This window comes from Haliaeetus leucocephalus, unplaced genomic scaffold, assembly GCF_000737465.1.
Source record: "Haliaeetus leucocephalus isolate CR32 unplaced genomic scaffold, Haliaeetus_leucocephalus-4.0 Scaffold495, whole genome shotgun sequence".
Classification (NCBI taxonomy): Eukaryota; Metazoa; Chordata; class Aves; order Accipitriformes; family Accipitridae; genus Haliaeetus; species Haliaeetus leucocephalus.
In genome coordinates, this window is record NW_010972931.1 from 1,135,403 (window position 1) to 1,161,300 (window position 25,898).

At 40.7% G+C, this 25,898-nt stretch overlaps 1 protein-coding gene across 1 annotated transcript in view; it reads right to left on the bottom strand.

Moving 5' to 3' along the window:
- Positions 1 to 586: 586 nt before the first annotated feature.
- RAB20 (RAB20, member RAS oncogene family) overlaps positions 587 to 25,898 on the bottom strand; it is a 25,561-nt gene continuing 249 nt past the window's right edge. The window contains exon 2 of the mRNA XM_010575623.1: positions 587 to 1,232. Coding sequence (XP_010573925.1) covers positions 712 to 1,232 — 521 coding nt within the window. The 3' untranslated portion in view covers positions 587 to 711. The remainder of the gene's footprint in view (positions 1,233 to 25,898) is intronic.

Genomic DNA, 25,898 nt, shown 5'->3' on the forward strand with positions numbered 1-25,898 from the left:
ATGTAACCAATGTATAAAATGATGTCTGATGCTCTAGTAAAGGGTCTTCAACTATGATCATATTGATCTGTCGTTGAGTCCATGATTATGCTCCCGCAAAAGCCCACTATGGAAGGAGAATTCACATTAATAAAGTCTCCAAATGACTAGTATGTATCCACAGTGATTTTTAATAGTTCAGCTTCTGATTCTTACACTGTCATATCTGACATAAAAAGATTGTAATTGATTAGCTACAAATATAAATTATACCTGGATTTTTTTTTCCTTAAGAATAAAAAAGTACCATGTGTTCAATCTTCCAAAGTTAGAATTGCAAGGGGAAAGATGATAATCATGTGAAAGCTGTCGATAGTACACAAAAAGATCATTTACATGCAACATGAAATGGCGAGTCATTAAAAATCAGACTCCTTCAAAGCTGTTCAAATGATTGTCGCTACCAATTGTACTAACACACCATTTGTCTTCAGAGCCCATGGAAACTGGCAAGTCTTCCTCTGTAACTTCACTCACATTCCCATTTTCATACACAGAGCTTCCCAGAAACCTTTAATGGTCAGAAGATTTTTTTTTTTTTTTTTCCCCACATACACCATTTTAGTCTATTTATTCTTTGACTCTTCCTTTCTGGTGAACTGCAAGCACTTGTTACTCCTCAGTTTGCTGGAGCCAGCAATTCGTCCCCTTTTCTTACATCATGTAAATGGTTCAGGCACAACAACCAGATTTTGTCCTTTTCGCTGGCTTGTAGTCTGTAATGTCTACAGTTTGCGGTGGCCCCTCAGCTTTCTGCCGTACAATTATTGGGACTACCATCTCAAACACAGTTTCAAAGAGGTAGTCCACCTTGTATCCTGTTTTTGCACTGGTCTCAAAGCACATTTTCTCAGCTGCTGGAACATCCTTCTCATCCAGCATTTTGTATTTCAGTATCTTTTTATAGAGCGCAATTGCATCCTCTGCATGGACTTGTTTTCGCACCTTCGAGCCACAGCTGGCAACAGACTTCTCAGGTCTATTTTCATCCGGTGGTAAAGCACAGTCATCGGTGAGGTCAACTTTATTTCCAACAATAGCAAAAATGCAGTCAGCACTTGCACTGTCCGTCAGTGCCAAGAATCTTTCTTCCAGCTCTGTCAGGCTTTGGAGGCTGTTCACATCATACGTGAGGATCACAGCAGCTGCTCCTCTGCAGTACATAGACCCGAGGCCATGAAACTGCTCCCGTCCTGGCAAAGGTTTAAACACAACAAAAAGTTAGTGTGCTGGAAGCTACGTTATTAACTGAGTAAAAGAGTTTAAGGACTTTTAAGCCAATTTCACAAGTTTGGATGGAGCAGTGAAGGTAAAAATGTGTTATTTGTAGCATTTTCAGGTTTTGCTTCTGCTTTTCCTTAGGAGTACAACAGTGCCACAGAACAGCTCAGCTCACCGCTTGCTCAATTTCAGAGCAGGGAATCTGTAAAGATGAGTGAGCAAGCAAGCGTGACACAGCATTCACAGTTGCAGAAAGCAAAAAGAAGTTCCTTTTTTTTATTAAACTGCATACTAGTTTATTAATGGCACATTAACTACCCTGCTTACATCCACAGATGGCCCTTTCCACCCATTTAACCATTTATAAACAAAAAAAGTTCTACTGTTTTAAATTCTGCTAGAACTTACTACTTCTATAAATTCAGTGTACACTTTCAAGTACATCCAGTTCAGAAACCTGGATCAAAGTCAGTAATCCACTGCTTTCTAGGTTTTGAAGGATTTTGTAAGCAATTTAGTCCTATGCTACATACCCACAGTTCTCAGGTACATTGGCTTGGCAGGAAGACTTGCTGTGTTTAATGCTGCCATATATAGCCTGTACTGATGTGCATCTGTCCCACCACAAGTACTCACTTTTTTTTTTTTGAGTATCAAACACACACAATATAGAGAACCCTAACTACATTTTGAGAGTAATTTATCTTTTAACTTGCCCTGACCATCACTCAATAACCAACAGTTAATAACAAAACATTTCTTCCTCCTCGTCATTCAGCAAGTATCTACCAGCACTTCTAGCTAAGCCTTGATGGTCTCCTTCAAATTCGTTTCTTGGAAGACAAAATTGACTCTTCCTTAAGTTCTGGGAAGCAAACAATGTTCTTCAGTAGTTGTGAAGGGACAAAGGGAAACGCAGCAGAAGACAAACAGTGTTTTCCTCTCCTATCGAGCATGGTAACTTTACCCAAGTATCTGCTATGTGTAGAATCTGCTGTAGTACATTCACTTTACTCCCCAAAACTCGATCAAGAAAAAGATAAAACACACTAGATTTCAACCAGCCATCAGAGTCAGCCTTAGGTCACTACAGACAGAAGAGTGAATGAACAAAGGAAAAAAAAAGGGAGGAAAAAAGCCAACTGTGCTCTTCTGAACTCTTCTGGCTTTTAAGAAGCATCATAATTTTTCAGCTCTTTTCATACAGTCCCTTTGCACAGAGCCTCCATTTGTAGAAAATCTGGAAGTGATCTGGTTACATTCATTTTCTGCACAAAGCTACTGACCACCACGAGTTACAGCATCACAAAATCCTTGTAAGTGACTGTGGAATAGGAAAGGCAGAAGAAATTCATACTGAAAAATACAAGTCAGCATATATTGGGAAAACACACCTGCACATGAACATGCACACTGTAAAGTAACTTATTGCCTGTCTCCATTTGGGAACAGAACTTAAAATACATCTTTGAGTCACTGTAGTAAGTCCTTTCACAAACTTCAGGACTCTACTCCATGGTGGCCAGAAGAGGGAAAAAGTGTTCATCATTATCAGTAAAACAAAACTGGAAAACATCAAGCTAGAACATGAAATCCAAAGCTCACCACACCTTTAACACTAAGTGAAGTTCTGGTAACTGCCAGAGAAATAGATTTGAAAATGTGCAGAGTAGACTATAAAGAGGTATAAAAGGAAGCTCAGAAAGAGGTATAAAAGGAATGGTAAGGATGCTCAGAAGTATGCACAACTTTTGCATGAGGAAAAATTGTGGGATCTCTCAGGCTGGTGAAGGATTGAAAAAAGGGTATAAACAGTTGTCTATAAATTCAGGCTTAATACGGAGAAAGTAACCCCAGAACAACTATTTACTCTTTCTTGTAACACAGAAAACAAGGATTTCACATTAAAAAAATCATGCGTGTAGTTTAAATACTTTCCTGCACAGTGGATAATTGGCAATAAGTGTAATATGGCATTGCTGAGGTCAAAAGTTCAATGAAGGGAGTTAAAAAAAGCATTAGGCAAAGTTTATGGAGAATTGCTTCTGTGCAATTTTGTATAACATCCAATTTGTTTTTCCCCAGCAAAAGAAATTCTTTAACCGATGATCTGGTAGGTAGGAAAAAAAAGAAGGGGAAAAAAAAAGAATAGATATGCCCTTGTTTAGGTATGTTGGCTAAGGGCAAGGGAGATTGGGATATTGGGGGGGGTCAGTGCTTTTACAATTTTTCCTCCAATCTCATGTTGAAAGTTGTGCTTTGAGTTGCACTGCAACTAAGTCTTTAAAAGTCTCTGATTTTTCAGTAGAAGTTCGTGCTGTGACCTACTTTGTTTTCATACGAACCCTGATTATACCGTGGTCTGGAAACCACAATGGAACATATATCCTCCCCCGTTCTCCCACTTCAGATGCCTAAACCATAAAATCCAGCCCCCAGAATAATTTGCTACAGCAACTCAGTACTAGAACAATAATATTACTTGTTGTATAGAATTTGTATGCTAATCTAATCTTGCACAGCATAATATAAACCATGATACTTTTACACTCTAACTACAAACTGGCTACTTCTACAACTAGTATACTGTTGAAAAGGGGAAAGAAACACTAAGAAGAATTTACCTTGCATAAGGGATTAATTATGTCAGAGGAATTATGGATAGTCTGTCTCGCTCACCCACACAGCACAATTTACATGCAGAAAAAGCGTATAATTTATTTTCGCAGCGCAGTTTCCTTGTCCAGACCACTTAAGGGCTGGAACAACTCTAGATGTGCAAAAAAAACCCCAGAACTACACAAAGTATTTAAACTAATATCTCTGTCCCCGAGGTGTCAGGCAAAATACTATCAGACTTCATGGTGAAAAACTTACTGCATGAGAACAACCACCCCCTTCTTATGGCCAGCTATTTCTTTCTCTGGATCCATCTGGTCCCACTTCAGCCATGTACATTTTTACATAATTAGCTAAATTAAACAGTAAACCCTGAATCCAAGAACTAAACAATTTCATCCTTTCCAAAAATAAAGGTAACAGGGAAGAGTGCCAGAACTATCAAATAATTTGCAATCAAACAAATTGCAAGAACTACCAAATCAACTAAAGGCACAACATTAGGGAAACTTCTTAACACCAAGTGAACAAAACTAATTTTCATTTTTCTTTTAATCTTTATATTTTTGCCTTATTTACAGCAGTTTGACAACCCTACAGCCATATCACTATGTGCAACACCATTAGCTTTTCAGAGGCTATTCAGCAAGGAGATGAAGCCCTGTTGGAGACCCACTCAGGAGACCACTCAGAAACGGTGCAAGCCAACGAGTGTCTTCAAAGTCCTGTGATGGTCATCATAAACAAATCTAAGAATTTTGAGCCAAATGGACCTCGGTGCCATAAAGTTCATAGGAAACCCAAGGGAGAAAGAAGGGAAAAGTAGACCTTGCAAGAGGCCAGCCAGATAGATAAGCAAGGCTAGATTTAAAGCGTGCCAAGACTTGAACTTCAGGCCTAGGCTTTGGTCTAGCCATCCTCCTGCAGCACCCCAACCTCCCAGCTGGAAGCCAGCAGCCCACATGAACGCTGTCTCTGGATGGGACCACAGCCTGACCAAGCATCCCCTTCCCTTCCCAGCTGTGGGATCCCCCAACAGCAGCAGTGGTAGCCACTGCCCATCTCCTTCTCGGAGCTCTCCGCCTGCCATCCCTGAGGGTGCTGGTGGTATATCCAAAGTAGCCTGTGAAGTTGATGTTGATGTTTACAAGAGCAAATGACTCCCTCCAGCTGGATTTGAATGCTCCTTACCTACCACTTCTTCAAAGGCTTTCACCACAACTTCTTAAGTAGCATAATTTCCCACACACGCACTCTTTCAAGAAATCCTCTACCAGAAGAGCAAGTTTTAAATCTCTCAGTGTTGAGCATGTACAAGAATGCAAAGGAGACTTACTTCAAGTCTCAAGGGAATGAAGCACCACAAATACTAAAGAGCTAAAACAGTCTTCCAGAAAGTACTGATAAAAGTACTGTTGTTACTCTGATATCACAGTCTGAGTAGGGTCCTAAATTCTGAGTTCCTAAAGTAAACATGTAGCATGGAAAAGTACATGAAGGCAAGTGATAGAAGCACGCTAACATTGCTATAAAAATGAACAAGAGTACAAAATTGTCCAAAAAGTTTTCAATCCATAAACCAGCTATCTTCCAATGATATTCACTGTAATTTAAACAGGATTGTAATCTGAACAGTAGAGAGGAATTAACACAAACACAAGGTATCAGCTAGGTTTTGCCCTTCAAATTCTCCTTCTCCTTTGTAAGAGTCTGAACTCGAGTATACACAAACACAGACAGGAACTGTGCCCTAAGGAAATAGCCAGAACAGGAAACAAAAGAGAAAGTATGACACCGCACAGAAATCAGTACGAGAAAGAAATGAGAGTTGAGGATTCAGCTGCAGTGGATGAAGGTTTAAAGCATGACCCTGATGCTCTTGAGTTACCTCGGCAGGAACAGCCGCGTGATCACAGAAGTTGACAATGAAGGTCCCTTTTAAAAAGGGAACAGCACTTCCTTCTGTTTGCAGACACAGCAGTAAAGCTGTGACCCTTTAAAGGGCATTAGGGAAAACAATTTTGCTAGGAACTGAGATTTCTGTTTGTGCACGTATGCCAAGATATATACCGACTATCAAAGAACAAACAATAAAGGTCCCTGAAGGTTTCAGAAAAATTCCCCTGCCCACATGTGAGTCAGGCTGTAAAGTTGTGACACTGATGAACTCAGAGTTCTTCACTACCTTGGTCAAGACTGATACTTATTCCTTCTAGGTGGCTTTATCACATTTCCCTTGAAGTCAGGAGCTTTATTAAGAACTGGACTATGCCTGTGGTTACTTGGGGATAAAAATAAAGCTCTCCATCCCAAAGGATTAACATGGATGACATAAGTAGGAATTAGTGAAAACAAATGAGTCAGAAAGCACTGGAGAGCTCAATTTTTACATATCCAGGAGCTGTCTGAATATACAATTTCCTGATCCATTAGAAAAATCCCAACATTTGGGTTTCCTCCAAGACAAAATTCCCCATAGAATAACCCTCGGGGCAGGAGGGAGAAAAAACCAACCAACCAAAAAAAAAAAAAAACCAACTCAAAACACCCAACCACCAAAACCATTAAGTTGAGCAATTAGAAAATTCATTTAAGCTCCACCTTCACCTAGTATTATACATTCACAATGCTACATTATAGAATATTCTTGCATATATTGAAGTTCAGTGCACTGTTACACAGAAGGAATGTAATGTTATTTTCCTGAGCTGGAAGTAGCATTACATTATGTCACTATAGTCTAGTCCCCATTGAATTCACACACAGAAGTCTACAATCTGCTGGCAGATTATAGAATAGAATTCTATCAAATACTTAAACATTCAGTTCAATAGATCTGATTTTGTCTGAACAGCTTGATAAGCTACTTGAGAAAAATCCAACTAGTTATCTAACTGGAGGCAGAGAAAGGTTTTGATGAAACAGGAAAGGTCTTGGCACTATAATCCCAAATTTATGAGCTATGGTACCACAGTATGGCTTTTATCCTGAGAGATTAAGCTGCACCCTTCCGTGTAAATAAAATATTAAAGAGAGTTTTTAGGAAGCCTACTCAACTACCATCGGTGACCCAGCAGTTCCTGGAATAAAACATATCCCAAAATAGATGTAACCTGTGTTATTAGGAAACCTAAATTTCGATACAAATCAAAAATGAGGAAAGATACACAGCGATGAATACCCAAAAGGCTGTTTGAAAGGACTAATTCTTAAACACAATTTTTAAAAAAAGAGCATAAATCTTATCTTTTCTCTTTGGAGGATAATCATTTGTCCCCTTCAAAATTGTGCAGGAATATTTAACAGATATTAATATATTCTCCATGGAATAAGAGAAGAAGTGACAATAGTATTTGGGGAAAAAACTGGATGGGATGATTAGCATTACCAAGCATCAAGGCCTATTATTGGGCATTCCCTCTCCAATGTAATATGCAAGGGAAAAAATAAAATTTGTCCTTTATTTCCATTCCTTTAAGTAACAAAGCCAACATCTTTCAGGCATTTAAATTATCTATTTACACTCTGCCAAGAGAGGACGACTACGCCCTGGAAGGCTAGTCCATACCAGCAACTACCAGTGTGCATTAAGAAAAGCAACTTGCTCTTACTTTCCCCGCTTTAGTTAAGGGCACTAAACACAAATCATGTATTTCTACCCCCTACTACATTTCACCAAAAAAAGCAGACATGGAAACAGATATGGAAAGCAGGACAAAGATCTAAAAAGAGTAAGTTTTTAAAGAGGATAAAGACAAACTGTAGAGAAAAAACCCACCCTGTAGCCTCTACGAAGTTTTGTTCTTTTTACTTGTTCTAACACAAAGGCAGCATATGAATTCAATTTTTTGAGTTGTAACCACCACCCATATGGCTGGGAAAGGAATCAACTCAGAATCTTTACAAAGAATCATCACTGGAAGATGGGTATGCTGGAAAGCATCTCAAAAACAAAAAGTGGGCATTTACTTACTGGAAATGGAAATTTCAGTATACTCTATACCTAAGAATAGTAATAATGATATTCATGATAGGCTTCATGATATAGCCTTAAAGAAGGCTATATCCAGATTTCTTTTGCCTATTTCTTTCTCCTCCCCTTTAAATATAACAACTAAACTAAAAATAGCTGACACGTCATTGATAAGGTTTGCAGGACATGTTTCAGCAGGGACCATCAAATATGAAGGAGGTAAAAGAGTTTGCCCTACAATTCTAGCCACTTCACCTACCTTCTGAAAGATAAGCCTTCCCTTAAAAGGATTAATAACTTTGCTAATAGTAACATTCTATATTTCTTTACAGATTCAGGCTTATTCCTCGTTTACAGCCTTTTCAAAAGGAAAGTCACCTTAACAGCCAGCTAAAATAAACGACAGCAGCAACTATTATTAATTTGCTTCTCCTTTTATGGTTTGCATCAGTAAAAAGTGCTCATAATTCTGTTTTGGCTGTGTTTCCTTTTTTTCTTTTTTGCTACATACACCCAGATTGATTATAGCACAACCCGTTCAAGACAGCCCTGACCGGGAGGGAAACAACCCCCTTCGTGGCACTGTCCTTTCCGAGAACAGCTTTCCCTCCTCAAACTTGAACTATAACAATAGGTCAAGCAGTTTCAACTGACTCTTTAATCACTATTAAAACACCAATTCAATTAACATTCCAAAAGTGATACTTTGGCACAATTCACATAAAACATTTCTTCCAGAGAAGTTCACTTAAATGGGCCTTTTATTGTTAGGACAAATAGCACGCTGAGAAGTTATGCAAGAATAATGTCAGCGTGGTGTACTGCACGTCACATGTCAAACTCTCTAAGACATGGTTAATGATCTACAGGATCATCTGAGCTTTATCTGAAGCTGTCTAGCTTGTTGTGATACATTTTTCTTCAGCAAAAGGGCACACACAAAAACTTGTTTAATAAAAGTGGCAAAACAGAAAATAATGGGAGTTTTTGCTATTCAGTTAGTTTTATTTCATATCCTCCAACAAGGCTATCTTTCTAGTCATGTGCTGGTAGAAGCTCCAAAATAAATGTCTAGACACAACACTTTCCTGATGTGCTGAAGAAATGACTCAAAAGACATATAGCCTTAACTCACAGCACACCTTTAAAGAACCCACAACTGAAACATGGGTACAAATCTGCTGTGGTTTTTTGACAGTTACTAGTGCAATAGTTTATGGAGAAATGTGCTTTTAAGTAAAAGCTTCACTTTCTAAAGGCAGCTAAACTAAAAGCAGATGCCTAGCAGTTTACACTGGTGCCAATCAATCCATTGTTACATCCTGAAGAGCATGCCAAGTCACAGAGGTATCCAAAAAAGCTGATTACTGCAGATGAAACCCTCTCACCCACACATCAACTACAATAAACACCCCTCAGTCATCTTGTCAAATCTGCTATTATTTGGGCATGAACTAGTTTAAAGATTCCCAGAACTTTTTTTAATCCAGCCCTGAAGAGTAGTTTGTCCATTTTCATTCCGTAACTGGTAGTTAAGACTTCCATTACTGGTTCCCAAAGACAGACTTGTTGGTCACACTCAAGGGAACAGGAGATCAAGTTAGCATGGACAGAAGAGAAAAAAACAAAAGAAAAAAATTCACAGAGCAAGGCCAGAGATCAAGTGTAATCCTTATTTGAGTCTGATCTCCTGCGTAATAAAGATGATAGAATTTCACTCAGTCCTCGTCTTGTGACTGAGAAGGAATTTGTCTTATATAAAGCAGCCAAAGAAAGAGAAGTTAATATCCCACAAATTAGCTTGCTGTGTTTCAGCTTTCAGACTCTGAATTTCAATAGACTTTCTCCTTCATGGAGTAGCCTCTTCAAAACACAAAAAACAACCCCAAAACCAAACCTAAAAAACTAGACCACCACCACATTCCCCCCCCCCAACCCAGAAAAACTCCACACTCCTCCCTAAAAGGTATTCCTGTATGACTTAACCTCCTTCTTGTTAGGCCAGAGAAATCAACATTTTTTCATATTCAGGCTCTTTGCCTTTGGCAGATTCCTCTAAACCATCAACCATACCTGTAGCAATTTTCTCCAATCCTTCCATACTATTCTATAACCAAGACTGTAAAAGAGTCACTGAAGCTATGAGGTTACTTAAATTCTTCACTACTTTCATCCCTCCCTACACTTGGCATACTTCTCAGAACAGCTCACAGGCTCTGGGACACCACAAGTTACCAAGAGCTGAGTTTGTCATCTACTACCAACTCAATGGACCTTGCAAAATACATATTGTTGCCCAAATGAATCTAGCTTAACCTGCTACCAGCACTCCGTACCAGTAGTGTCTCTTCATTTGCAGCCTTACGCACTTGTTTAGTCTGCATATGTGTAGCTACAATAATCTTTTTTATAAAAGAGACTTATAAACTGAGTGTCTTTGGACTAAATGCATATTCATGGTATCTATCACCAGCAATGTCTTCACCAGACAAAGGAGCTGCACAACTCCTAGACAAAGGAAAAGAAATACTATCAGAGAAGACCCCTATTATCCCTATTAGACTTAGCCCATGAACTAGTTTCAGCTTTTCTGGGACAAAAGAGTACCTGGGATCTGTTCTGTTGCACAAATACAAAATTATTTTTCTTGCTGGCAAGAATAAACCAGAACTTACCATTCTGATAATGAAATTAAGCCCAAGCTTCTGAACTCACAAGAATTTTCATTTCAAAATCAAAGTTCCCATAGAAGCACCGATTTTACTCCACCAATATATCCAAAGTTTTAAATTTAATCATATTATGCCTAGTAACACAAAGCATTACATACAAAAAAGCTCCTAACGTACCACCTAGCATGTTTTTGCCAATAAAAACTTTGACTAGACCTAAAAAAAAAACCCAAACAACCAACCAAAAAACCCAGCCTATTTGTAGCTAAAGATCCCATTGCTGCCTCTACAATCCTGAATAACTTTTTCATTTAGCTATTCATTTACTTTTTTCAAACCACCCATTTTATTTAGTTCTCTTGATGTACTGTGTTTATTTTTAAGAGAAGGAAATAACCCCAGAAGCTTCAAGCAGTTCATATATTTTCAGCTGTCTGGAAGGGTAGTGCCTTGTAAAAGATGAACAGAATTGACCTTAGCCCCACCAGTCCAGCAAGCCTATCTTGAGTGCATCTGCAACACAAACTGAAAAAAACTACATTGGTATTTATCTATTTCCCTCTGAAACCTCACAGTTCTGTAGGAAGATGTCTTATCTAAACACTGAAGCCTGGCAAAAGAAATGAGGGCATGCCAGATTTATGGGACATTATCATCCGATCTATGAGCAAATGCTCCACCAGAACTCCAGCTGAAACCTAGCATCAACACCATCTTTACTGAAAAGAAAATGTGGCAGGGTGCTTGAGAGTTAAATTTATGAAACTCCTGTATGCCTGTACTAAAATGAGAGCAGGAGTGCAAGGATTCATTCAGAAATGTAAATCTAAGTAAAATGTAAATGATGTAAAATTCTTCTCAAACTTTGTGTTTAAAAGACAATTTTAAACTGCTACTTAAAAAGAAGTGGTTGTTTGGCAAATGACCCTCTTAAGGAAAGATACGATTGGAAGCAAACCATGGGGGGGGGGGGGAACAACCAACCTTCAGATTTACTTTGGCAGAGTTCTGCAGGGAGCAATAGCACTGAACACTTAACTGCAGCAGCAGAGCTTGACGGTCAAATGCTGCTCAGCGGCGGGTAACAAAGAGGCCAGTAGCGGGACAGGGCTGTAAGACCACCTCTCCGGCGTGGGACGCTGGCTTCTGGGTTGTGCAAGAAGCCTTTCAGTTGTAACGCCCACTGGAACGCCAATCCACCTCCTCAAATAAAAAGTCCCTCATACAGAAAAGCAATTAATTTTCCACAGGATGAGTTCTAAAAGCAGCTGGTTTTTCTTTCTAGTACCTGAAAACCAGCACTTTTTCCTTAATTTACAACTTCGTTCCACAGGGGAACAGTCACTGCAGATGAGCCCACTTCTCTACGCAGTGGCTAAGCAGAGGCTGTTAACGGGTCACTCAGAGTCAAGGAGATCTTCAGAGCCCACACTCCCTCCCCAAGCCTGCTCTTCAAACTGAGAAGCAGGTCCTTAGCTCAGGCAGGAATGCATGGCCAGGTGTATTTAGCACAGTTCGGCCAGGGCTGGGAGGTCACTCCACACGTACTGGATGTTTTAGATTGCTCAATAAGGAACAGGCACATTAACTTGGCTTCCAATTCACCCAAGCAAACATTGATACAGGTGTGTGATTTAAAAAAAAATCCAGAAATGGGTTGGGTTAATTGAGATTGCCCTCCTAAATGTCTCTCAATAAGCACTCTGAAAAGCTACCACTCACCAGGCATTCCTGCCAGGTCTCAGCAAAGAGTTAGCAAGTCAGCGTCTGCCCACTTCCTCACAGACAAGAAATGCTTCCTGGTTTTACTCATTTTTATTCCTATTTTAAGTTTACTTAGGTTTTTCAACTTCCTCATCAGATAACTTTGCTTTTGCCTTAGATATCTCTTTAGAACTTTCTTCTTTTTTTAGATCAAAACTCCCCATAGGACTTTTTGCAGAAGGGTAACTACATACATACCAATTTTTAGCAGAAGGGTAACTACATACATACCAAGTTAATGAATACAACACACTATACCATTTTTTGAGTGAGGCAATACCATGAACTTAGTAAACATCTTAATTAAGGACAGTGACATTTTAAAGAAGAAAAATAGTTCATTGTTACTGATTGCAGATCCTCTTTGGATTAAGTTTTCTATCCAAATAAAATTAAATGGTCTAATCTATTAGAAACATTATTATTATTTTTTCATACTACCTCTTTAACCCCAAACACATCATATGTATTTCTGCCTCCCAGCTGCCAGTCTTCAAATCCTTTCTTCCCAAGTAGAGGAAACCAAACCACCAACGTGCAGCTATAAACTTTTTTGCACGCACGCACCCACCCAAGGAGAGTCATACGATAACACAGTAAACTAGCTTTCTCTTTCACAGACCCACAGGAGACCTTCACTTACAAGAACATTAGCTATGGCAGTACCCATTTTCCATCAGCCCCGCTTCAATGACACTTCTTCCCATCCTGCCATCAGTACTCGAAAGCATTAGCAGCAGCAACGGGCACAGTGCTCCGCTTTGGGGCCGTCCCAGGGCACTGGGCAGAGGGTTTTAAGACACTGCAAAAAGCTCAGTCTTCAGACATTTTCAGGGATCTCCAGGGTGCTTTTACTGCAGCACCAGGGCACCAGAAGCAATAGCTTTTTAGCCTTTGGTACTCAGCCTGGAAGACTTTGAGGACAACCCGGTCACGCATCCCTGGGAGCGCAGCCTCCCTCCCTTCCCCACGGTCAGAGACCACCCTCTTCTCCCACAGCAGCACGGCTTTGTTCAGTACGGCACTGGAGCCCTGCAGTAGAGAGACGGACCCAAGCATATTGACCGTGATTGCTTTTGGAGATAAAATTAATTAATAAGCCCATATGCAGGCAGTACCTCAAGCACTATTTCCATAACTCTTTTCTCCTGCTAGTCCCTTCCAGGGTGATTAGGAGGAGGTGACAGGAAGAGGAGGACTAGAAATACTTCTAAATGACCTAGCTTTTACAAATCAGAAGTTAGTGCAAGAGAGCAGCTGAATGCCAGTAGTCATCACTGTTCACCACCAGGGAGGGGGGAAGGCATCTACAAATCCCAACATTCATATTCTGAAAAACAGAGACCAGGTTTCACAAAAACACATCAGAGAGCTGGCAGGTTGTCTTGTCAGAAGTGACCACCTGTGTCACACGTTTCAACAATGAGAAATGATTCTTGCATACATAATGAATAACACACAGCTGTCTGAAATGCCTTTAGGAAGCTGTGGTTATCAGATCAATAGCAGGCACCCACAGATGGTCTGCCCCAGCAAATAATTTAACCTTAAATAAGAGGCACTAATCAACTCTCTTCTGGTGAAATGGAACTCAGCTGTAGTAGATAACTATATGCTAGCTCCTGATTTGTAACACCAAGTATAACTTTAAACCAGCCTTCACTAGCAAATTGAAAAATATTTAAACCTTTCTAAATGGGTAGAAGTAAAAAAGGCCATGGATCTTGCAAACTGAATGAAAAATCTACTTTTTTATTTTTTGAAGAGAAACTCATATTAGTAACATGGGACGTAAACCTAGGCCCACTCAATAGACCAATATTTTTATGATTTGTTTCAACGTCAGTTCATTTATAGGCAGGTTCTCAACTAAGAACACATGCAATTCATTCACACATAATTTATCAAGAAAATTACAACTGCTTCTACTCTTTACCAACCACCACCAGTTTCTATTCAGCCAAAGTCATCTTTACTGGGTGCTTCTGGGCAGTTGCTGTTTGTCAAAAGCAGGAGGAAGTTCTGATGACTCGCTGGGCTGCCTTCAGCAAGTACCCAAAGTGGGAGGCCGTGCCAGACATACAGCTGCTGCCTGGGTTTTATGGGAACGTACTTAAAACTTGTTCACCTCATTCAGATAATTTTATCACAGGACACGTGGCTTGTGTTTCCAGAACTTGCGCTGGCGAAGATGAACACATGGCTTTTACATTTCCAGCACTACTTCTGCCCTTTAATTCCACTTCTGGCTTCTCAGCCTACACTCTTAAGAGCATATTTAGTATTCACTGTTTAGAGGCATGAATCTGAGGATTAAAGAAATGAAAACCACAAAACAGGCATGCTAAAAATCAATCTCATTAACATTCTCCAACCTGGCGCAAAGGGAGTAGCACTAAAAACCATAAACAACTCAGTTCTGAACTTTCTATACAGAATAGGCTACAAAGAGCAATGTGACCACTGTCCAGTGTCTACCCATTCAACCCTCATGCCATGAGGGGAAGCTACTTACCAAAAGGGAACTGACTACAGGTTTGCATTTACAAATCCTTTTCTTTCATAATTAAGGCAATGAGGCAGTATCTCTAGGTCACAAAGTGTTCTGCCACTCAAAAAGAGGATAGACACCAACTATTCCACTTCCACTGGGCTTCCAAGGCTTGAAGTAAAAAAAGACATTGAGCAGGACAATGTGGAAATGGCATCAAATGCTAAAACAGGAAAAGAAATAAGGGAAACAGCTGTATGCATTGCATTCGTATTATCTGCTGTGGGAGTGGAAGCTCATGTCCTAAAGACAGTCCGATAGGAGTGTTTGTTCCTCCTCGTAAAAATAAGAAGTAATCATACTGGCCGGGGATGGAGGAGCCGAGTGGTTTGAGCCATTTTCAGTTTCACAAAACTAGAGATTTACTTTTTAGATAAGCAACAGCCTGTATCGGGGGGTGGGGAGGGAAACCACTCATACTATACCAGTGGGGTTTTTTTGTTTGAAAACACCTAAGTCTCACTTGCAGCAACCTACAAGATTTGATGATCCCTTTTATGAAGCTTGGAAGATAACTACATAGGGCTTTTTCTTTCATTTGTTTTTTTACCTATAAACCACTACAGATTCCAGTCATTTCTCCCTTTTCTGAATGAACCAAAATATTTGCTTTTTTTGAGAGTAAATGACAGCCAGGGAATGGAAACAAATAAACAAAAACCCCTCTAAAATATAACCAAGAGCCTTATTTCTAACTTCAACAATTAAGAAGAGAGCAACAACAGATTTGTACATCCAGATCACAGACCCACCCCACTACAAAGAACAGAAATTGAACTTCTGAGGACTTTCACAACATAAGGCATTAAACTGCATGAAGCTTCAGTCCCTTCGCTGAAGTAATCTGCACAACCAGAAAGGGAAGTTGGTGAGCCCAAACCCCTTGGGGAAAGAGAAGCAGGGAGCAGCAGCTCAGCTGAAGGTCATTGCAATCAGGGCACATCATCACACATGTATGTTTTTATACTGCTGTCATTAAGTGAAGTGGGAACATGAGCTTAAGCCAAAATCAAAGTTGGTTGACTCCATGTAGAGAAATTACTACCCAGCCAATGACCAGCATTTAGACATTTGTTTTAAAGTCTATTTCAATCTACCTAACTTTTGCTTCGCATTCTTCATGAAGTGTACTACACATTAATTTCTCTTGCCCCACTTCCCAAACTGTTTCTTCGGGGTTTCTAGTTAATGTATTCTTACAGGAAGAACATTTTCCTGAAGGTCTAAGTAAGCCACCCTTCATTTTACAGATAATGATGTAAGGAAAAGAAAAATAAAGTCTCAAGTATTTAAATATCTCTGGTCAAATATTATATATGACTAAAAATTCCTAAGCAGTCATCAGCTGCAGGATGTAAGACAAAAATATCCTGCTATTTCAGCTGTACTGAAGACCATTCTTTTTAAACTAAGTATGTAAGAGCATTTGGATGGCTGGACAACACCTTTTCTCTGTATTTTGTAGAAATTTCCTTAAGTACAAAAAGAGCAGTTAGGAATATTAAAATCACATAACAGATTAAAGAAGAACTGTCAGTGGATCAACAGGAGAGGCTGATGGAACAGGGAAAAGTATCTACATCAGATGCTTAATCATTATTGAACAAAATTATTCCAGTCTTAAATTCATGAACCTGTAGATCAGAAAAAAAGGGAAAAGGAGGTATTGTCTGTAGCTGAGGATATGATGAGTTATTTTCATGACAGAAAAAAGCAAAAGCAAAAAAAGAATTTGTGAAAGGGTAGAACAGAAAGAATCTGAAAGCACAGAAGCTTTAACTCATAATAAGATGTTAGCCTGTGAGTATTCAGTTTTAAGCATCTCTCCTCCTGGAGTCCTGTACATCAAGTTTCCAACATGCAACAAACTAGACTGAAATGTATTTTTGCCCCAATGGAATTGGTGAAAAGGCACAAGCTCAAATACACATTTTCCTTTTTCCTTTATGTATAACACATTAATAAATTCAAGTTCACACAGGTCTTTAGACTGTCAGCAGAGTTCTTCCATGAATGGCTCCTTGGTGGCACATGCAAAGCCAACTTCGATTCTAGTCTGCTTCCTAAGAGATGGACAGATATATCAGAAGATTCACAAACACATCTGGTGATCCATCTCCCTTTAAAAACAATGTTAAGAAGTTCTCTTCTAGATTTGTTTTTTTCCACGCCCATGTAGGTTAGTAGAATTAGGAAATCTTATATGCTTATTGAGTACGTTGTCCTAAAGGATGTTATCCTGGATCTCCTGTGGTGAAGGATGGTAAACTACTTATGTTGAGAATTCACTGAAATTAAGAGCAGAAAAACCTCATTTCCTTTGACCCCCTCTGCTCTCAACTGTACCACTTGCATAAGCTAAGTTTAATCATCAAGTTCAAATCTCATTTCCTATGCATATCTTCAGGTACTGCATATGAAGTTATAGTTAATATGACAGGCACAGGAAAAGGAATTTATCACAAGGTTGATGCCTTTTGATCAAATCCCAGGATCTTCTACCCAGTGCTCACCTAGAAGAAAGCAAATTATTCAGACTTGGGAGAGAAGATGTTTCTTTCTGTTCCGTAATTTTTAATGGCTCCAAATGCATCCACCACAGACTCAGCGTTTTTCTCGACAGAGACCCAAACAAAGGTTACTTGTTTGGATGTTTTGCAATAGTACAGCGTGACTCAGATGAGGAATTACTAAGTGTACCTTCAGTTCAGGCAGTTCAACACTGACACAGGAGAAATCACTTGGAAGCTCACATGGCTAATGGCTTCAACACGAGATAGTAATTGTAGTGAAGCAAACAATTCATCTATAATATAAGATGCAACTGTACTGTGAAGTAAGGATACTTAAACTAGCCTAACGATCAGGAGCAGCTCAGCCCAGGCACTGTGAAGCTGGCTACATGTCTCCCTGGCTTTCACGTTTGTACACTGCAGCGTGCACGTAGGTGTGAGATGAAACAAGAGAAGTACTCACCATACATGTGCGCCCAAAGAAGTAATTGTAAAACCATACAGCTAACAGCTAGGTACCTGCCCCATGCTTGTACTTTAAGCACCCACTGTCACCTTCCTTCCAAAGGAAAGAGTAAAAGTTCATTGCAGAGTCAATAGAAAAAGACATCATGACCCAGATCGACTAAGTTCAGGCACCTAAACTTACAATCCTGATTTTAAGTAGCTATTTGTTTTTCATTACAGAATGTGCCTGGTGCCCCAGAAATAACCAGAACTGAGTCAACATGAGTTTCTTTGTACACATTCATCTCTGTTACAGCTAATGAAGTTTTTTTGCTATTCTGTGCAACAGTATTTACTTGGCTAGAGAGAGAACTACTGGGGAAAAAGGATCCCATTCCATCCCCGTGTCTTCCCCCTCATGCTCACAAACTGTTGAAAGAGTGGTCATTTCTTAGACAGCTCAGGTATACATTTCACAAATACTGAAGTCAAACTGAAGAGTGCAACAGGGGATTAATAACTTGCATTCTTGCACAGAACACCTATTTACGCCTTTGCACATACCCTACTAGGAGACCGGGTTTACTGAAGTGAATAATCCAGTTCTTGGACACCCTTCCAAAATTTTCTACAATTTCTCTCACCTGCTCCTGATCCAGCAGGAAAATGAATTTCCATATGTCCGCAACTTTTGTCAGCAGCTTTCCCATTGCGTTTACATTGACTAACCACTTCTCTTGTACAAGAAAGGGAAGCATGAACATTTTCATTATTGTCACAAAGCAGACGGGCAACACTTAAACTAACCTTTCAGCTGTCAAGACAATTTTGACAGAGATATCTGGAAAATACACCTCTTCCTTCAGTAAGCAGGGAAGAAGGGATGCAATGCCACAGGCACAGTCTCTTCATTATGAAGATTCTCAGTATTGCTCCAACCTAGGATCTGGGGCTTTAAAACATGGGTTTGAGATAGACGTATTCAATCAATTCACGGACTTTGTATCAGCCAAAGCCAAGAAGCAAAATTTTCACAGAAAACCAAGAACACAGGGCATGCATCACAGACTAGACAAACGTATATTCTTGTTTTCCCTTCCACCATCCACTCAGATGCACTTGAAAATGGTCAGTATTAAGCCCTCGCCCCCCTTTTACAATATGACTCTCAAACTCAGGCCTCACTCCAGGCTAAAACTGGAAAGCAAAGACAACCTCCTTTGTTATGGATGCTGAGGTGCTACTGAGGACTCCAAAGTTGCTCATGTTCATCAAGCCACAATGCCATGGCATGACACTGGACAGCTTTCGCCAGGCACAGACCTCAGGTCACCGATACTATTCAGAGAGAGTCTCACTAAACCGTCAAGTGGTTTCCCCACTCAGGCTAGAACAGTGCAGTCACTTTGCATGCTATTATTAAATACCACATGCAAAGCAGGGATTTAACATGGGGGTTGGAATACAGAAGTTACGGCAGAGGTTCATACACGACATTTATCTTGGCCCGCATCAAGTACTCACAACAAAGAGGCTTACCCTCCCTATTAGCTTGCCTCCCCAAGAGTCGGTACTAAAATAACACATCAGAAACAAAATTCCTCCTTCAATAAAGTGAGTTAGCCATAGCTGAATAAAAAAAGTGCGTTACTTTTGTCTCCTGTTTCTTTTTGATGTGTATTTTTCACAAGTGCCTCTGACAAGGTATTCCCATATTTTTCTTCATTTGCATACAAAAGCACTCTCTTTCAGCAGCAGCAAATTCACTATCTTTGACTTTACTTGTGTATCATTGTATTTTTAAGTTGTGGGACATGGAAAATGGAACTTCCTCCAGGTCTTTGTCCAGAAAATTCATTATTTCTTCATATTTTTAATCACTTCCCAAGTTATTCTGCTCTTTTCAGGAAACATTCATTGCAGAAAAAAGTAATCTGGTGCACTGTTTCATAACAACAAAACCATGCTTCCACAGATGATCTAAAGCTAAACCTTTATTCCTGCCCCTGAACCTGCTTCAGAGGCTTTAGATACACAGCTCACTGAGTGAACTCTTTTCAGGGGTTTTCACCACATACACAAGATATTTTTCTCAGCAGCTAGCCATACTGTCCCTTTGAACCTCCATTCTTATGATTTGCTTTTAAAGATGTGGGGACTGTAATCGTACACAGTAATCCCAGGAAAGCCACCCTATTTGTGTATGAGGCAGTGGTCCTCAGCTGTCATTGTTTTACATGCAACAGTTATGAACAACTGATAAGCAGAGGCCAACATCATATTCTGCAGGATAATATTCCCAAAGGCAAAAAGCAACTGGCCCCCGAGCCACGACTCACCAGCAACAAAATTAAGGCATTTTATGCTCCGTAATTTCCATTTTGTATCTTAAGTTCCCACCTCCTGGGCACAGGCACACACTCAGCAGCCTTCCCCACTAAGTGATCCCTGACACCCAAGGCACTTTGGGGTGATACCCCCTAAACCCTTCCAACAAGTAACCTCCTCAATTAAAGATACCTCATCACACATTCAGCAACACCCAACCCCAACTGCTGCTGTCACCATTTCATGGGTTCAGAAAGGCGTTCCCATGTGCCTCAGAGTCCCCTTTGGCTTTGACTAACCTACCTAACCACCTCATCCATAGCTGCTTCTCCCCTCTTGTAATCCTCTACTTCCAAAAGTCAAAACCAGCAGAGTATCAAACAGAGTAGCTACTATCAGTCTTTGCTTGTGAGGAAAATACGCCACTTAATCCTACTCTTTCTTTCTTCTGCTGCGCTGTGCTGGAGGACCATGCTTCCTCCCTACCTACAGCCAATTTGTATATTGTTCACCACGCAGGGGAACGTTTGCTCCAGGGAGACCAGCCTACCTGGGATGATCTCATACTCCAAGGACGCAGTCACACCCCATCCCAGGCTTCCCCCGAGAACTTCGCTGGGTCACCCCCTTTCCAGAAGAAAAAACATGTGCAGAAGGAAGTGTACATCAACACAGATAAATTTTGAAAAACAAAAAAACCCAACAAACCTCAAAGGCTAACTAAGCGAGGGAGGAACTTAACACTTTGACCAGCTAAACACTCACAGCTAGCCAGAGAAAGCTCAGCACAGGCAGCTGCCTGCACTGCTGCCAATGAAACACTGATGATCAGAGATCAGAAACTGTGAGCAATTCATGGCCACCAGCACCGATCAATCAGACATCAGCAAACCAGTCACAAGAGATGTAAGCATTCGTTACACAGGTACACTGCAGTTGACCCAAGCCACAGAAAAGCCTTTTCCAGGCTATGTTTATCTCCTTTGTCCCTACTAGCTCCGACAAGTGAAAAGTCACAAAAAAAATCTGCAGGTGCAAAATAAAGGGGTGGAGGATGTAAAAATAGGAACCAATAACTGAATATTCACAGAAGAAAATAGTCAAATTGGTTCTTGCATGCAGACAGCTAGCTCAAGATGAGAGGAAGAAAAAGGAGGGAAGTTTGCCTTCCCAGTTAACCTTTATGTTTCCCCACTGTAATTGCTGCAAGACTATCTGTTGGCAAGTCCAAAACCCAGCCTCTTTCTTAAAATGCAATTACAGGATCATGAAGTGAACTTTACGAAATACTTGTCATTAACTTACCAGATGGCTGCTCTAATACTAAGCCAGCAACACAGGGGACATGACCACTAATAATCAAGAAACCTTGCTGCTGGGGGGAACCACTTCAGTCAGATGTACAAGTGTCAGCTTAGAGAGACTAAAAATCTAACGTACAAACAAGTTTTTCCTTTTCAAATATGAAAGCATCAGAAAATAGGCCTGAATACCAAAAGACTCCCACAACATTGTTAGCTGCAGCCACCACGCATTAGTATTCCAGGTTTAAAGGTGAAGCAGGACCAAGACGCTCAGAACTTCAGGATGTGTTTGCACTGCCCAAGATAAAAGGCTACGTGCTAGCTCAGAGCTGCATGCCATCAACACCCAGCAGGAAGTTTTTGGTTTAGTCCACAGTTGCTGTCAGCACTGCCCAGAAGATATAGAGATATATATACACACACACGTACAAATATATATAGCTTTGACATCCTGAGTCTCCAACCTCCAATCCTTTCATGTGAGAAAGTTCTTCTGGCTGATGCTGTTACTTACCTTCCTTGGTTCAGAAAAATACTACTTCAAACATACTACTACGAAGGTCTCCAAGCATACACTCAAACGCTTTAGAGACGAGGCCTCTATCCAGCAGACTAGTCCTTTAAAACATGCTAAAAGTTCACAGTTTCTCTCTTTTTTGTATAGTTTATGTACTTTCTTTTCTTAATTCCTTTGAATTAACTGACCCAAACAGAGAACAAGCAAATATAATTTGTAGCATCAGAATATAAAGAGTAAATAAATAATTCTCTGCACCAAGAATACAACAGCAGCCATGCTGGGTCAGACATAAGACCATCTATCCAAGCGTCTGACAACAGAGGAACAGTCAAAAGCAGATGGCTAGGAAAAAAAGAGCATAAAAACATGGCAAGCATATGATACTTCTCCCAAGTATTCTTCCATCTGTGGCTTATTTGCTTCCTTGAGTTGAATGCAATTTCCAAATAACTTCTCTCATAATCACCAGATCGGAAAACTGGAAATGTTATTTGCTGTGAGCATTTACATAAAAAATAATCAAGTCTGACAACTTCTGCACACCCATTTCACAAGACTTGCGGATAAGAATATGAAAGATTTAGACTAGACTAAGCAGCTGATTTTTCCAAGACAAGGAGGGGTATGAATGTACAGCCAAGAGAAGAGTCCTCCCTAGAGTAACTGATTTACATTTCAGACCTAGCTTGGTAGAACAGGTCAGGTGTACACTTCTGTGATTTACCAAGTGATAACAACAGAGAAACATACATTTTAAGCACTTTGGGAAGCAAATTTAATTCTTCCTGGGAAAAATTTGACATTTTTCTGAATAACAGATTGAGAGATAATGCAAGATCAACAGTGATGAGTAAAAATATTTTAAGTAATTCAGAAGATCGGCAATTAAACTGATGTAGTACTAATATCGACGCATACTTAACTTTGGTCCATCACTGCTACTGCAAATATACTCATCAGCCACTGAAGTCTAATCTTGTAAAGACAAAACTCTGTATTACAGGAATGAAGCTTCAGTGTATTAAGGTTTACATCATTACAGCCAACCGCCTAACCATCAAAACTGAACTGAAAGTAAAATATAGGGGACTTCTCTGGAGGTAACAGTCCCCAAAATAATGCTGATAAGCAACAACAAAAATAAACATATGTTTACAGATTAAATACGTGAAGAAAGAAAATTTAAAAAAGGACATGCATTCCAGTTACGCTTGTATAATTATGTACTTTACTAGAGTACTGACCTAGTGTAGTAGTTACTACCAAGCATCCCCTCATTTTCTAGGCCAAATCTTCCATATTTCTACACTGTACATTGTGTAAAGTACTACTGGGGTATTAAGACAGTCATCTTGAGTTGGCACTCAGTATTTAGGTAGGTAAGATGGGTGCAAATGTTGAACTGTACTTTTGTCATATTGTTGCTCTAAAGAATTTTTAATCTCCTGGATGATCTTTTCTTTCTGGATTCCCCTATGTATCTATATGCACGCACAGTTAGAGAAAAGAGCGTATCTGTATTTGATGACCTTGTAACTGCTTCACAAGAATTCAGTGGTAAGCAATGTCAGGTTAATAAACAGACCAAAGAGCTAAATTTTAAACTCCTCCATACTACAATAATTCCAAGCTTACTTGGTACCCACCTGGTAGAGGTAAGACAGTGACACAATAGAGAGATAAGAGCCACAGACCAAGGACTGCAGATGTGGCCAGCAAAAGTGTAAGGTCCGCACAAAAGAAAAAAAAAAACCAAAACAACACAGGCTTTTGAATCCCCTTGTTGACTTAGCATCAGAGTTGCAGTGTCTACAAGGTCCCTTCCTTCTTCACCAGGACAGGAGAAAGCATTTACATGCCCTGGGAGCTGCTACTTCTTAAGAGATTAATGACAGCTGTTAATAAACCAGAGCCCACAGGCCCCAACACAGTCTAGCCCAGTCTTCGCAACTTGCATTGTTCTGCAGGAGCGCAAGTCAACAGGGAGATGGTGCAAGAGTCTGTACCTGACTCTGAAAGGCAAGGGAGAGGACACTGGGCTCGATGCTAATTCCGACAACAGAGGAGAATGAGGAAGACGTGATATGCCACCCTCAGTACAATACAACGACACTCTTCAACTGGTGCTCTGCAAATACAGCTCCAGCAATCCTGCTACAAGAGTCCTGCTGAGGCTCGGGAAGCAGCAGGAGCTTCTACTGCCATGCTAAGCAGGCACCAGCATCAGCAATGGCCCTGCTCCAGGGTACAGAGGGAACTCTGGCCACCAGAAAGGCGATGAGCTCTGAATGCTTGCATTGCCCCCAGACAGGTATCACCTGGGTGCTTCACCTGGCACGGGGAGAACCACCTGTGGAGCTTTCCAGATCCCACATAAAGCTGGAACCTGAATCCTCAGCTAACACTGAATAAAATATTGCAATAAGTATAAACAACTGAAAAAAGGGCTCTAAAACCAGAAGACAAAGCCTGGGAGAAACTTATTTTACAGTATATGATTTAAAAAAAAAAAAAAAGCAGAATGGTGTAAGGGAAATTACCAAAGAACAATCTCACCTAGATAACTCTTCTGTTGAAATAAAGCCCATTGCTAATCACCCACATGGGTCTGGCTTACTAGAAACAAGCAACAGTTGCCTGCAAGAGACTCCTCACAGTAAAACATGTCAGTTCTAAAACGGAAGTAGAGTTTTTGAAAAGATACTGCAAAGGACATAAAAAGTGTATTTAAAACAAAGCTACTGTTAGGGAGCTTTCATCATAGTAATAGATTAAGAAATGCAAGAAGCAAAAGCTCTTAAACATCTCCTTCCCCCCCTCCAAAAAGTGTTTCTGCGTAACTTCTCAGCAGTTTCATTCCCCCCTTCCTCCTTCTCAAGTCCTGATGCAGGAAAAGCCATTTTGGACTAGATTGTGACATGAAGTGACACAGCAAACGAACTTCCCTCCCAAACATCACCCAGAGGAAACTGGAATATTGCACGATGCTGCAGCTCCCCAAGTTTCACAAGAAAATATAATCTTCATTCTTCATATTGCCACTCACAAATTTTAACAAAATTCAGCTAAACCTGAAAACAAGAAAAACATTGAACAAGATCTTTCTTCCACGAGCAACTTAAGAGGCAAGAACGTTTGCAGACCTCATTTTTGAGGGTAGTCTGACCCTCTACATGACAGAGCGGAGCTTCCTGACCTAATAAGCAAGAGCAAGATATTCATATGACCAAGAGCACAAAGCACTTCTCCAGTCCGTGCCCTGCCAAGACTCCAAACCACAACCCGCGCTCCCTCCTGCACTCCAGCGATGCTGCCTGCTGCAAGGCAGCGGGCCAGACCACCCCTCGCTGCTACCCCAGGCAGAAACTGCCTGCAGCCCCTGCTCTCCGTGCGCTAAATCCTGATGTGCGGGCTCTTACTGCTGCGGCGAGAGCGCGAGCCACGTCCGAGCGGTTGGCAGGCGTCGTGCCTTTGGAAGTCCGAGCTTGACACCAGTGGATACCAGTTGGACATTTAAAAGCAGGCAGCGAGAAGTGATGAACAGGAGCTGTGACCTCTCTAACTCCTGCCTGAATTCGCAGTCAGTAGCCACCTCCCCGGGCAAAAAAAAGCAAACGGGCATCTATCTCCTCCGCACACCCACGTTTTGCAAAGCAGGTCCCCAGATGCTAGAGATCAGCAGCGGTAAGGCCCCTTTTGGCCCGTCAAAAAGGTGTTTTTTCTCAGACTTTGCAGCAGTACCGAAGTAAGGCGCTAAGCGCCCGCCCGTGTCCCGGCCCCGCCGGGGCAGAGCGGGCTTCACCTCGGCATCTCCCGGAGAGGCGAAGCTCTCCCGACCGAGGCCACCCGACCGCAGTCCGCGTCCCGTCAGCAGCCTTTACGCTAGGGCCGGGCCAAAAATTGGGGAAAAGAAAAAACACACGCCGAGCGACCGAACGGCGGACGGT